Here is a 14,888-nt window from a genome sequence, read left to right as displayed (position 1 = left end):
AAAGGTGTTTAGTTTGTCCAGTCTGGGCTACTATAAAAAAAACATGGCGGCCTCCCTAGAGAGGATCTGCTCCCTGCGTGAATATACATTATTTCAATGTAAAGGGTCCATTCTAGGGTGAAGAAAACTAGTACAATTTAGATGAAACACACTAGTGAAAACATATGGGTTTATTTTACATTCAATTTCTTCAAATAGATCCCTTCCCCTTAAATCTTTCACACAGGACCATTAAATCCGTCAAGATGCACCAATTTACACATACTCATAGATATTGGTCCCTTAAATTATGAACAAATCTGCTTCCTGATGCCGATCCGCACCAAAATTCAATAGGTTTCCTCCCTGACCCGACTGCATCCCTCCACCAAGTCTTTTGGTAATCCCTCCAGCAGTTTTTCTTCTATAATGCTTACGATCAAACAGACATACAAACGCAGATGTACACATAACGTGCCATTTCTCAGGTTTGATTTGCACACTTGGAATTTGTGTTAAAGTATACAGATGTTTCTACACTGATGTAAACTTATACAAACTAACGCTAAGACTTGGCACTTAAGTGTAGTATCTTTTACTGTATCAAATTTGATCAAATTGAAGGCAGCGCAAAGCTAGAAAATAAAAATCAGACCAACTAGGATCTGGACTGTACAACAGTACTTTAAATATGTATCAAGTCAACATTAGAATAAAATAAAAGAGGACACATACAAAGTTTTATTACATATTAAAAGAGAAAGGGTTTTTGATATTTAAAATGAAAATGGGAAGAAAACCAGTAAGATAAAACTTGAAGTTTGGACGGACGGTGGCACCAGAGTCAAGACGTGATTCAGCCTGAATGAGATGGCTTTTTCTCCCCTGGATGTTTCATGATTTGAGGACATAAAGTAATCAGATGTCTTGAATAAAAAGAGTCGGAACTTTAATTTGAAAGAGTGAAGAGCAGTTAGGTTCTACTGTGGTTTGAGATGTATGCTTATGTTGTCAATATGCCTGGCTAAAATTAGCATAAAGCTACATGGTAACACTTGACTGGCAGAACAAGTGACTGAGTGACACAGCCATCTCTACAGCACGAGCACAAACCAATACGATGGTTTACGTGTTTTTTTAAAATAGTATAAGTCCTTGATCAGATATTCAAATGTTGAAAATAGTCACTGAAGAGGTGTCGGACCTCCTCCCCCTGACTCTGCTCCACACTGGTTGACGAGAGCTGCTTGTGGCTGGGCTGTGGGCTCTCTGACTCGGCCACCTCCGCCAGCCACTCCGCCATGAAGGCATTACCGTGGGACTCGCATATGTTGTGCAGAATGCAGCACGCCAGGATCATAGTGGGCACCACGTCCAGTCCACAGTCGTTCCTCTTGCTCAGACACTGCCAGCGTGCCCTCAGTCTTAGCAGCGCCTCATCGGACACACTGTGCGCTCTGGAGAGTTGGTGGTTAAAGAGCCGCTGTGGCTCCGTCAGTGCAGGGTGAACTGCCCCTCTCCCTCTTTGCTCAGGATAAGGCTTCATCAGCCAGCTCTGGAGGGGGTAACAGGCCTCACCCAGCAGCACATACCTGGGCATTACAGATAGTTAGTCAGTTACGGCCTGAAAACACAGACTAGAAGACTTTTGGTATGAATATCCAGATATTAATTTAAATTTGAATGTTTGATAGAAGAGTGACAAACTCCTCTTTAGGTTACGTTAGCAGACAGATATAAAAGGCAGCTGGATTAGTTCAGGCAATGTCATTTATTTAGTGCATAGTTATTTAGTCCAAACTCTGAACTTTATTTTTCCCACATCCTTTTGGTTGACTTGGATTCAACTAAGCTTTTAGCAAACCTTTAAAATAGCAGTGACAGGTTTTATTTTGTGTCAATCTCTTTGCTTTAGCACAAATTGAAAAAGATGAAAAATGTACTTCTCCAACTTGTATATTATTTAAAATGTCTGTTAAATGAGAATGACTTGGTACTGAAATGGATCCTGATGCAACAGTTGCGCCAGTGGCTTTAATTTTACCTAAGTGGTCTTCCCATGAAGACGGGTAGTGGGGCAGGCGACAGTCCGCCCTCTGCGGCTGTGGTCCAGAGTGATGAACTCTGTAAGATTTCAGCTGGGTCTGTTCCACCTGGGAAACTGGCACATACATCCCAGAACTGCCCGCGACCACTGACGGCCACCTGAAACAGCAGAGACACAGCGAGAGGCGAGAAATAAAGATCTAATGCAAGACGACTTGCAGCAACATCGATGCAGGTTCCTTTTCTACCTGAGACAGTACTGAGAGCCAGCCGGCGGGGTTAGCATAGTCAGACGCATTGTTTGATGGAGTGATGATAGCTGTGTGGAGGGTTGCTATGGCAGCAGCACAGTGGGGGAAGCCCAAGTTGTTCAGGAAGAGTTGGGCGGAGTCCTCCAGCTCCTGCTCATTGGGGGGGCGCAGGTAGATGGAGCTGAGGAGCCCCACGATGGCGTGACACATGTCTCTAACACATCGGCAAACGGTGGACTTCCCCACGCCGAAGAGAGTGCTGATGGTGCGGTACTCGATGTTCGATGCCAGGCGCCACAATGCCACAGCGACGCGCTTCTCCACCGGCAGCGCCAGGCGGAAGCTGGTGTCCTGACGAGCCAGACGGGGCCTCAGTTTGTCACAGAGGTGAAAGAACGTCTCCTGGCTCATACGGAACTTATCCAGCCAATCACAGGGCTGGAATTCTGTCATCACAACCCGTTCCCACCAATCAGTGCTTGCAGTGGTGGTCCAGGGACGAGTGCGGATGCGGACGTTGGAGCGGAAACCTCCTGCTATCATCATCTGGTCAGAGAAAGATACAAAATTAAAATTAAAATTCACTTTGAATAAACCACTTTGTCGACTGATACTATAACTCATACAAAACACTCCGATTTTTTCTCCTAAAAGGGGAAATGTTTAATTCAGTTTCTTCAAACCAAACAAGGGGATTTTTTATAATATATCACCATATTTTTAAATGGAGGTGCTCTTTACCATATCACTGTTGGTCGTTTGTATAATTGGAATTCTCCTCATTAATCATCAATAAGTTAACCAAGTTCAAATAAGGAATATATAGGAATATACTGTATATAAGAATTGATGGATTTATTGAGAAGATAATTGGCTGATTAAAATCGATGTTGACATTAGTTGTTAGATGCAGGTCTGCTTATGCTGTTACACTGCATGTTATGGCTGTGAATTAAACAAACATCACAAGACGGAACACATTTTATATTTCTGGATTTACATTTTGCAAGCACAGTGAGGAGGAATATTTCAAGATGGGTTCGAATGTTTGTAAGTGTTTTTCATTCTCTGCCAATAATTAAGATTTTTTACAGATTCACTCCGGAGCAGAAATCTGTCATGAAATGTGTAAGAAAAAAATAAATCAGAGATATTGAAATGATATATAACCAGCCCTGCTCCACGTGACCGCTGAGTCCATCTGACTTTTGTAAATAAGAATATCAGCTTGTGATTATTGATTGATTTCATTGTTGAAATGATTATCATTCGCATTCTTGTTTTTGGTTGTAGATTGCTGAGAAAATGGTAAGTGATAGTCCTTGAGTATTCAAATCAAGATAATAAAGTGTACATATAAAAGGTGGAAACGTGTTGCAGCCACTTTGTGATGGGGGCGGTTTTCCAGTCAAGTCTGATTGCTCTGGGAGGAAGAGGGGATGGAAGATGGAGGGACTGACCAGCGCCATCCTCCTCTGTCTCTGGAAGAAGTACTGTCTGTGTCGGATGCGTCTCTGGATCTCACTGCGCCTCTGGACATCTGCGTCGTTTATGTCTCTGCGTCGCTTCTGCAGCACGTAGGTCAAGAGGAACATGAGGGAGAGCAGCTGCTCCTCTTCCGCCATGTTCCACAAACACACCACATCCACTTACAGATAAAAAACGGGAGCTCATGAGTCGCTGAGTCTCCTGTCGCTTCACCACGAAGCCCCCCGAGCGTGTGTACTTCCGCTTTTCTTTCCGGTTTGTCTGACGCTGACCACATGATGGTGCTGCCATCTAGTGGCTGACGAAAAGCAGGTGTTTCAAGATTCAAGATTTATTTTCAATTGCAAAACATGAGGTACATGAAACCAAGTACAGAGGTCCTGGTGAGAAGCAATGAAATGGAGCAGAAGCAGAAAATAAATACAATGAAATAAAAATAATAGTCCATCATCATGTCCATCCATCGTCTACACTGCTGGTACTTTATTGGGGGTCGCGGGGGACATAGATCCGCCAAGGAGAGCACACGAGACTGGCTCCTGTTTCCATTACAAAATGTTACATAAGCTTAGATAGCACAGACCAGTTTACTCAACATCACCGACAGTCTCAACAAAACCTTGAAATGTTGTTGTATCTTTAAAGAGAATCTCATACAAGGCTGTTGTACTGGACTGCAGCAGATGTACTGTCCATACTTTCTTAACTGAGCCCTTCAGTGAAAACACTGAACAAAGGTTGAAGCCGTCGAGACCAATGCTGAATTCAATGAATCTATTTAGTCTAACCGAGGAACGGCATGTCCTCCACACGGCACAGCAGCTGCCTCTGTGGCCACAGCAGATGTTGTTGACATTAATAAGCTCAAGACAAACAGTGATATCCAGAGAGGAGGTAAAATCTGTGGGTCTTATAGAGACATTAGCCTTTGGCCCATCTTTTTTGTTCTGCTAATCCGCTCAGTATGTTTGGTTCCCTTTGTGAGGCAAGTATCCAGAGGGCGGAGTCTGGTTGATGACTTTGGTTGGAAGAACCGTCTTATAAGAAATGGCCTTTTCTGGCAAGGACTCGCCCCAGCACATTATTTTGTGTTCATGCAACCAACATCTTTCTCATCCCACATTCATGAAAACACAAACCCTCACTACTGACTTAACTGATCCCATAATATCTTTAGTTCATTCTGGTCCTGATTATATTACTGTACATTTTGAATAAACAACTCACTATTTTCCTTCATCCTGCATTCTCCTCATATTTCGTTGTGACAGTAATAGGTGCACACAGGATAATGATTTACTCTATAACATGGCTGTACATTCATAACTTATGTGAACACAGAGAGGAGACCTAGGACACAACTTTGACTCGAGTGATAAAGAGCTCAGCCGCTGCATTCTCAAACTCCTTAGCGTCCATGGCGCCGCCTGGACCCCGCAACTGTGCTCCAGACATAGCCTGAGCGAGTTTGCATGGAGAGATATTGGCGCTGGCCTTCAGGTAGCGGATGGCCTTCACGTTGGCCTCCAGACACGAGTTGTTGGCGTTAACGCAGCAGTTTGCATCACAGCCCTGGGACGTCTCCAGAGCTTCCTTCAGGGTGCCCAGCACGGCCAGGCACAGCGCCCGGGAGGCAGGCCCGTTGTCTGGGCAGCACACCTCAGCGTAAAGCCTCTGGGCCTGCCGGATGTAGTCCGAGAAGACGGCACAAGTGAGCACGCCGTGTCGGAAGATGTCATAAGGGACGGCCTCGTGGTCTTGGCAGTGGAGTCGTCGGAGGAGTGGAGCGGAGGTGGATGCAGGGACGCCACCTTCACTGCATAGACACTCCAGAGTCTGGGAGTAGAGGCCTCCTCTCACTCCTCCTCCTGTGGGGCTCTCAGTGCAGGAGCCGTCTGGGCCTTCAGGAGCCTCACCTGGATGTCTTTGGGGCCCGGTGAGGTTTAGGAGGTCGTAGGCCACGCGGACGTTGTTGCTGAAGGCAGATCTGGGTTTAAAATGAGAAATGGAATCATCGTGAAATCATAGGTTTGTCTGAAGCATTTAGAAGCAACAAAAACATTGTTAACTGGTAACTCTGGTAACCTGTACCACAATGAAATGTGTCTAAATAGCATAAATCATTATCTTCAATCTCTTAAATAGTTGAAAACACTGATACATTTCCAATCCTTGTTTTTGTTTTTAGGTATCATATCTTACACCCTAATTATCTCATTTGTGTTTTGTAATTTTTAAACAAACGGGGAGCTCTGTGGATTATGAACAGGTACGGGGACACCATTTCCAGAATAAGATGTTTGTTTTTGATATTATTCAATTTGTAATTTATCACTGAACCATCAGAAGTCTGTTCACATTGGTGGCGTTACTGTAAATATCTTTCACCTTGGCAGATAAGATCCGTAGTGACAGACAAAGGTTGAAGAGTTTGTTACTCAAAACAGTTTAAACATGTATTATTAATCTGTTACTGGCCAGCAGGTTGTTACCAATACAGTCAAGTCAATAGCAGCCATTGATGCAGGGTGTGATTGTGGGACTTTAATCTTCTGTTGGATTGCAGAAGCGGATATTCCTCGAATAAAACACGAAAGGGGTCAAATGAAATATTACCTGGCAGTGATGGCATTTTTTTCTGGTGTGCACTAAAATAAATATCGATTATTAATAACAATCATACCTTTATATCCGTTTTCACTTTGACAGAAGGCCAGGTTAACTAGTGTCAATCTGAATTCATCGGATGAAATACGTGAGGGCTGTGTCCTGTTAGAATATGTGGTTCGTGTCAAAGTGGGTGAGCGACAGAATGTTGCATCTATAAGGAAACCCCCCTGACCCCCTGTATAACCACAGTGTTTGGACCGTGAACCTCTGGGAGTGATGCGCCAGCCGCAGGTGCCACAGCGCCCGGTTGAGATGCTGCTGCTCCTGGGCGCCTGCGCTCAGCGCCGCGTTGCTCAGCGGCTCCGCGTCGCAGCCTCCAGCCGAGCCGCTCTCCGTCATGGAGGAGAGGTTGCAGAAGTGGTCGGCAAGGAAGCCGATGGGATCGTCCGACCTGGCCTCCACCATCTTCAGGATGGCGCCGCGGAGCAGCTCCCCCACACCCGCCTGCGACAGAAACTCCCTGTCGCTGTCCGACTTGGAGGCTTTGCCCTCGGGCATCACGGGAGGAGCAGGCCCTGCCCGGCGTCTGTCTTTGTCCGCCATTGATGTTGACGTCCCGTGTCGCAGCAACGGCAGCGGAAGTAATGGAATAGCGGCCGGAAACAGGCAATGGAGCAGTTTATTTTAGGGGAGGGGGGTAAACAAAGTGGTCTTGGTTTACCCCCCTCCTCCGTTGGGTTTCAAAACTGGACTCATTCCATAGCTGTAACATATTGTTAAATAATATAATATAATTGTCTTATACGCTCTTATAATACTCCCGTGACTCATTCCTATCACTCTCCTGCAACGTATACAAGACGATTCCTGTGCAAATAGTCAAACATTATACAAATACATGTTTAGGGGCTTTCTCAGTCAGAAAATAATGGTGAGTAATTGATCAACAGTAAGGATTAAAGATTAGACCATGACCAAACAAGATACAATTATGACATAAAGAAAAGTGTTACATTTGACTTATAAAATTAACATTTTTGACTTGTCATTTTGTTTAAAAATCTCAACTCGTCCCTATGATTGTTACCTTTTATAAAATATTTTGTTATTCATCAAATCTGATTTTTGGCTTCTCTTATCATTTTGATAGTTAGTCAAAAATCACATTTGTTTTATATGCTCTTGTTGCTTATTACCATGTTTGGTATGCCTTAACATTTATTTACCCATTTATTTATTTATCTTTTAATTACCTAGTCACACAGAACGCATATCTGAACTTCACAAATGAATAAGTAGGAGGAAAGTTGAATTAAAAAGGCCAACCACAATGATTAATATCACTTCAAACAACAATACCTAAATGTTTATTTTGTATTAGTATTTAGAATGCTTCACCTGTCGTCCACAAACAGCAGAAAATGGATGGCTGAATATAAGTAAGCCAAGTTACTCTGTAACATTACAGTTCATCTTCACAAAAACATTTGGAGAAAGCAAACAGTCAATGATATACAGTAACACAAGATACAAAGATGCCGCTCATTCATCAAGAAAATGTACAGTACATTTATTTATTGCAGATGAATTACTACTTGAATAAAGTTACAAACACCTACAAAAACAAACTGTAAATAATACAAAACCTAGCTTTTAAAACCATTAAATGGTTAATTCTGCATAAAATCATGTCTATCTCTAACAGGACAACATGCTCAGAATACCCATGATATTAAATGCATCTCAACTAAATGTTAAGATGATAGCGAACTTGTTTTTTGTGATGACAGCTTGATCACTAAGGGCCTTTGTTCTTTTAAAAACAAGGTTTTCATTTTTTTTCAGTTACCGTTGTATTTAGGACAGTAGTATTGTGTCTGTAATCATAATGCATATGCATCATCATCATGTGCATGGAAGCCATTTGTTGCACTGTGGTTTACGTTTGTGAAGACAGCTTTTTTCTTAGCCGCTACTCCGCCGTTGATGTAGGTGGAAGGTGGAGGCAGGAAGGTTCTTTGCAGCTTGTGCTCCAGCAGCATGTGATTCTGAGGAGGGAGGCCGAGGCACGCCCTGGAAAAGACAAGGAGGCAGTCTTGTGTCAATTTCTGCCACAAATATTAACACTAGAATTTCACACCTGTACCCTGGCCAAGGTCATATAAAGTATCTCTCTTCTAATGAATATAATAATTTTATTAAAATTGTGTAAGGCGGCCTTAGGTAAAGAAAACCAATTTCTTCTAGTGAAAGGGATCCACACCTCATAACGTTTTCTATGCAGGCTCTCTGGCGGTGGAAGGCATTGATGACTGGGGTGCCTTTTGGGACCAGTGGGGCCTTGCAGAGAAAGGAGAGTAGTGCCAAGACACTGTGGAAGGACTGGAAGTCCTCCTCCCCCTGAGGCAGCACAGTCACACGCTGACAAAGCTCTGTCAGGATCACCAGGTCCAGGATGATGGGGCTTGCGAGCAGGGAGTCCTGTTGCAATGGAAGACAGATGAAATGAGTATAATTGTGAGAACGAGAGATTTATGAGTACTTTAGCTTTGATAAAACAGAGTTCTCTGCATTGTAGATTAAACTATCAATTGAAATTCATGTAAACTGAATAGATTTGATATCTTGTGATGTAATAAATTGTAGCCGGTCAAAGCAGGTTTGCCCCTGAAACATCAAATAACTTTGACAGTGACCTGCAGATTTACTGTAACTTTGATTTAGCTCCAAGACCTGCTGAGAAGGATAAACAGTAAACTCTGGCTCCTGAGCCTCCTCCACCTCAACTACAGTCAGATACAGGAGCACAGCTCAGCATGTTTAGTGGGCAGTCAGCAGTTTGCACTCTTAAGTCAGAAATGTTTTAATATGATATTTTTAGATTTTGTTCATTTATTACACATTTATTACAAAAAGTAGTGACCACCGACCTCACAGGTGTTGTGCATAGCAATAGTATTGTGCCCGCCCATCATGATTTCAGAGGTGTACTCATCCATGGCACGCTTGCTGTCCCCCACATAAGGGACGTACTTAATCACCACCTGAAACAACACACAGAGATAAGTTCGATCAGTTGTTTTTATGTCATTCGCTCATTCACTTTCTGTGTCCGTGTCACTCACACAGTGGTCAGGCTTCTCTCCAGGCTGGTACAGGATGGGGTTCGACTGGACCATGTCATCCACCACGTTGCTCTTGGAGATCTCCTTAGAGCGGAACTGCTGCGGAGCAGACAGGTTTTTCCCATCGTTGTTGCCGAGGTGGTTGTAGCTGACGATAGAGGTCGGCTGTCAAAGGCATAGGAACGTGTTAAAATGTCTTTGTTTGAAAAATCAAAAAAGATGCTACTGGTTACTGTTGTATGTTACTGTGTTTTCATATGTAAAATATTATTTTTGTCTAATGCCCAGTCAGAGGTAGTCAAGTACCCTTTACTGACACCACCTCTCGTAGGTTCTTCTGATTAATTTCAAACAACGCCACCCTTAGAGGATAAGTGGTAAAGATAATGCCTTGATGGACTAACAATTTTTTTTCATGCACCCTCAACAGCAGCAAGTGACGTTCATGTATTTCAGGTTGGGAGGGGTGTGCGTTGCATTAAACCCTCATAGAAGCTGGTAATTATGTGGTTATCAGGACAATTACTATGCTGAAGATCAACCTGACACCAGATAGTAATCCTATTTGTTATTTCAGAAGTAGTACCTGAGGTACAATTACCCCCTGTACTTTACAAATCCTTCAGAGGAGTGACCCAGTCTGTTTAGTATCGATTCATTACTTCAATAATCCAACCTCCTTCCCTCCATGCATCCTTTCTGTTACCTTGATCCCTGCGCTGACCAGGAAGTCCACCAGCACTGACTTGATCTTGGTCTGACCGGATTTGAAGTCGTCCCCTCCAATGAACACGCCCTTCTGTATCGCCAACTCGATGGCCCCTGGGACGAAAGTGTTTTGCGGGGAACCGTTGAGGTAGGCGCAGCCCTCCAGTATGCTTGCAACTGCAAAAAGAGTGGAGGGAGAAACCTCAGCTCCAGTCTGATGGTTATAGAAAGAAGAAGAAATCAGACAAATGGCTATAACCATGCATATCATTATATTACACAACTTAACTTAATTTAATCTCCAGTACAAGCCTGCTGAAGATTTGAGATTAAATAAAAACTCCCCAAAGAGGCATAAATCATAATTTACCTCCCCCTGATCTGATATAAAAAGGAATAGCTGACTTATTCAGACTCATTATGTCATTTCATTCACAAATACACAGGGAAGTGTTAATCTCTTCATCCTCGAAGATTTTTATAATCACTAAATATGATGAAGGATTACTGTTTGGTCCTCGGCATTAGGGGAGAAATTTAATGTTAAATGGATGATTAATGTCTACAGGACAAAACAATTCTGGACAATTAAAGTACTTCATAGTAAATCCAGCTTCAGGATTTGTACGTATGTTTTATGAATCTGGACGTTTCTGAGCCAAACTCTCTTCGCGGCTTCTGGTCTCACCTTGATTGCAGCTAGCAGATTCTTGGCGGTGTCATTGACCCCCGGTATGATATCACAGAAACGCTCAGTGTTCGCTGTCCACAGAACGATTACTTTGTCCACACCACTCGACAGATGGAAGTCCCTTATGTCGGCTCTGATCTGCTCCACCTAGAGGATTGTTTATTCTTTCAGTCAAATAAAAACTAAAACAAAACCAGTTTACAGTGGAATAGATGGCTGTAGATCAGGACAAGCTCAAGTGGAATTAATAGCTTTATTGATGGCTGCATTCCACTAAGAGCCAGAGAGCCAGACCCAGGGCTCTGTCGGTGTGCATGCTCACTCACTGACATGTTTCATTAATAGAATAATTAAGTGCACCAGTGATCATTATTTATTTATTTATGATTAATTAGCTCCTGTGCTTTTTCTGCTACAAAAACAGTCTATTACCTGCTCTGCCAGGGTCCCAGGGAGGACATTGTCAGCTCTGCTCTCTTGGTTTGCAGCAATGAAGTCTGGGATATAGATGGACGGTCTGGGTTTCATGCGGCTCATGAGTGGTAGCAGCTGCTCTTGTAAGGACCATTCGAGAACTTGAGCTCTCTCCATCGCACAACCCAGATCCATAGAGGACACATCCCAGCCTAAAAAAGACAAAGATACTTCAAGTCAAAAAAAAAAGTGCTCAACTTAATCTTCACTTGGTGGACGGGCTCTGGCCTCTAAAGCTGCTCTGAGGTCAGCATATCCTGCTGTTTACTCTCACTTACCTTCTCACATACCCAGACATTCACTTCACAGTTTCTGTCTCATCTATAATTGTCCCTACCATCAAAAACGATATCATCAGGGTGCACCATGGGCAGGAGGTCACGAAAGGGCACGTTGACGTCGCCCTCAGGCCCTGATCCCACACAAACACAGGAAGCCTGCAGAAGGGAGCCGAAGTAATTTGCTTTCTAAAGAATGAGGACGAGAGAGGAGAGAAAAACACTGTGAGTTCATTTATTCTAAGATTATTTTGACTGGTTTTAAGGATTATTACAAATGAACCAAATGAAAATGGCAAAAATGGCAATCACAGGAACCAGGTCACAGAGGTAACAATACATGTCCATATAAAGGGAAATCTCCGAGAGCAGCATCAGTTTAGCTCTTAACACTCGACTGAACATTTCAGAACAGTCTGCTTTTAAGGAGACTCCACCACTGTATCAGGGGACATACTGGAAGTCTCTCTCTTCATTCACTGGTGTTGGCCTCAGATTTCCACATCTTGTTTTAGTCTGGTTATAAAGGCTTTAGTCACCATTCAACCTTTTCCCCTCAAAAATTACACTTTCAAAAAACAATAACCGTGGTTGTTTTTCTATTTTAGCTCTTAAGTGTATTTTTGCTTAGTTCTTCTTCCACTGGTTTGCATCTATTTCAACACATGAATGTATTTGAAGTTACCTGGGATCCAGAAGTTACAGGAGACATATTCTGCTCATGTTCAGGTTCATCATTTTTATTTAGTTTATTACTTGAAGAGGTTCACATCCTCTAATGTTCAGAAACCGCTGTTCTCTGTCCATTGACGCAGCTCCTCTTTTCTGTCTCTGTCTATAAGACTTGGGGCGGTGTGGCCTAGTGGTTAGAGTGGTGGTTTTTCAACAAGAAGGTTGCCGGTTCAAACCCCACTCTCTCCCATCTGCATGCTGAAGTGTCCTTGGCAAGATACAGAACCCCTAAAAATGGCCCCTCATGAATGATGAGTGTACTAATTGTAAGTCGCTTTGGACAAAAACGTCAGCCAAATGACACGTAATGTTTTGGCTCCTCTCTGTGGCCCCGCCCATAAAGGGAGTCAAATGCGTCACAATACTTCTAAGTACCCGCTGGGATTTTGATGAGGTGTGCTTCAGGGGCAGGGTTTTCTGTTGGAAAGAAGATCTCCCTATACCTCAGACTTTGAGCCTTTTAACTTTGCAGAACTTTGAAATACAAAAAAAACATTTATGACATGCTGAAAAAGCCTCCTATATCACCTTTATAACTCCAGGCATTGCAAATACTAAGTTACATTGTTCTTTGGATCGCCCGAATGAATGTAAACCAGCAGCTGATCCCTTGTTTGTATCTGCACAGGCACAAGTGTTGCTCCGCTCACCTTCACTCCAGTCTTGGTCCTCCAGGTGAGGCCCAGCTTGTTGGCCAGTACAGCTGCTGTAACTGTGGTGCCGTTGTTGCCACCCCAGCCCACCAGCATCACACCAAGCCGGGGCACACGCTTCTCAGTGCGAAACGTCATCTCAGTGGTTTTGGGGGTCACCTGTTTCCCGTACGGAGCAGAGTTAGGGGAAGATGGTATTTACAGAATGTACAGGATGCACATGTGAACACAAAAATAGAGACTAGGCTACAATGGGATCACACTGACCTTGACAACAGTATCACATGAGTACTAGTATTATGTCATCACACACCAACTCAGTATTATATTTTGTTTTTACATGAATACTCTGCCTGACTACTCTGTAGTAATTTACTTTATTGTAATATGAGTACTCTGTTATAATTATTATGTAATTAAATTATTTTTATTATGTAATAATTATATTAAATCGAAAACCCAATAGTAATTATACAAAAAATACCTGAGTACTGTGTAGTAATTCCTATGATAATACATAAATACTAGTATAATCAGTTGAATGAATACTATGTGGTAATCATCACATGAGTACTCAGTATTACTTCTTACATTAGTGCTTGAGTAGTCTAGTATTGCTGCATTCCTTCTGCTGCGATGAGTACTCAGTATTGCATCATTCATTGTGACGTGATGAGAAGCTAGTATCACTTCACTCATTGTGGCGTGAAGAGTAGTCAGTATTGCTTCATTCATTATAGTGTGAGGAGCCAGGTGATTACTGTGTAATCATGTGGTTAAGAGACAATGGGCTACTGCGTGAAGAGTCGGCTCACCGTCAGGTTGTTCCCCTCCCTTGTCACTGAAGTGGTGTGATAGGGATACTGAGCCACGATGTGAGTATCTGTGTAGCTCACATTGGGGCTGTTCACGTGAATGTTCACCGACATGGCTGAAGAAACTGGAAATAAACAAGAGACACATAATTCATTCAAACTCTCTCTCTCGCTCTCTCTCTCAAACGGTTAATGCTGCGTTTCCTGAACACACCCTCTTCCCTGATCCACGCTGCCTGCGTCACATGATGGAAACACACGCAGAACTTATCTCTTTTACAGCGGAAGGCAATAGTCAACGTATTTGCTGTGTCATCATTGACCAGAATGAAAATAAACAAGTGAGTATTTTTTTTACTACGCACTTCTGACGTAATTACACGAAAAGTGGCTCACCTTCACCCGCAGACGGCTTCTCGTGTCGTAGTTGATGGGGGAACAGTCAAGAGGAGTCTCTCTTACTTTTTCTCGCTTCTGTGTCTGGAAATGTCCAGTGTTCGTCTTCTCCTTCTCAGAATACGACTGGCGTGCTAAACTCTGCAAAGCTCGTGCGTACTGAAGTGATAATCTTCCGGCTGCTCGACGGCATCTCTCCCTTCAACCAATCACAGCGCTCCGTCCCTCTTACATAACGCGCGTGGATGTCAACTACTCAGGGGCCGGTTGTCAGGGTGCAGATCTGCTCATGGTTCATGCTGCCCCGAGATGCATGTTCACACAGGCTTTTGTCCACGTTGTCAATGAGTATAATGTAAAGTACTGCACCGAGAGCAGGGAGCAAGCCCATTGCACGTGGAAGTTAAGAAAAGTTCCTGAATCCATCCCTTCATCCTAATATGCACCAACATTCATGATCGGTCCCTTAATCCTGTTTCCAGAGTGAAACCACACTTTCCATGAATTAAACTAAATTAAAAACAGAGTATTCTTTCTCCCATGCAAGATTTACAGACCAGCTGGGGTTTCAATCCACATGTCTGACAGTCTGACAGTCTGTAACATGACCTTCACATTCATCCACTATAAGAAAGACTAGTC

At 43.1% G+C, this 14,888-nt stretch overlaps 3 protein-coding genes across 3 annotated transcripts; all 3 read right to left on the bottom strand.

Annotated features, from left to right (window-relative positions):
* Positions 1-152: 152 nt before the first annotated feature.
* LOC133962313 (uncharacterized) lies at positions 153-4,006 on the bottom strand. The gene is made up of 4 exons (XM_062397858.1): positions 3,737-4,006; positions 2,274-2,822; positions 2,024-2,184; positions 153-1,571 (listed from the first exon to the last, which is right to left on the bottom strand). Exons 1-4 carry the CDS (start codon positions 3,899-3,901, stop codon positions 1,139-1,141), a joined length of 1,308 nt encoding a protein of 435 aa, XP_062253842.1. The 5' UTR covers positions 3,902-4,006; the 3' UTR covers positions 153-1,138.
* Positions 4,007-4,085: 79 nt separating this feature from the next.
* Positions 4,086-7,015, bottom strand: tpgs1 (tubulin polyglutamylase complex subunit 1). The gene is made up of 2 exons (XM_062397859.1): positions 6,640-7,015; positions 4,086-5,751 (listed from the first exon to the last, which is right to left on the bottom strand). Exons 1-2 carry the CDS (start codon positions 6,975-6,977, stop codon positions 5,115-5,117), a joined length of 975 nt encoding a protein of 324 aa, XP_062253843.1. The 5' UTR covers positions 6,978-7,015; the 3' UTR covers positions 4,086-5,114.
* Positions 7,016-7,708: 693 nt separating this feature from the next.
* On the bottom strand, positions 7,709-14,407 carry LOC133962420 (inositol-3-phosphate synthase 1-A-like). Its single transcript, XM_062398023.1, has 11 exons — positions 14,247-14,407; positions 13,851-13,975; positions 13,033-13,194; positions 11,710-11,839; positions 11,331-11,524; positions 10,896-11,045; positions 10,206-10,421; positions 9,500-9,664; positions 9,305-9,418; positions 8,638-8,855; positions 7,709-8,447 (listed from the first exon to the last, which is right to left on the bottom strand). The coding sequence occupies exons 2-11, from the start codon at positions 13,962-13,964 to the stop codon at positions 8,258-8,260; spliced, it is 1,653 nt and encodes a 550-aa protein (XP_062254007.1). The 5' UTR covers positions 13,965-13,975; positions 14,247-14,407; the 3' UTR covers positions 7,709-8,257.
* Positions 14,408-14,888: the final 481 nt, after the last annotated feature.

This window comes from Platichthys flesus, chromosome 10, assembly GCF_949316205.1.
Source record: "Platichthys flesus chromosome 10, fPlaFle2.1, whole genome shotgun sequence".
NCBI lineage: Eukaryota > Metazoa > Chordata > Actinopteri > Pleuronectiformes > Pleuronectidae > Platichthys > Platichthys flesus.
The sequence above is the reverse complement of the archived record's forward strand: the minus strand, read 5'-3'. Positions and strand labels throughout refer to the sequence as shown.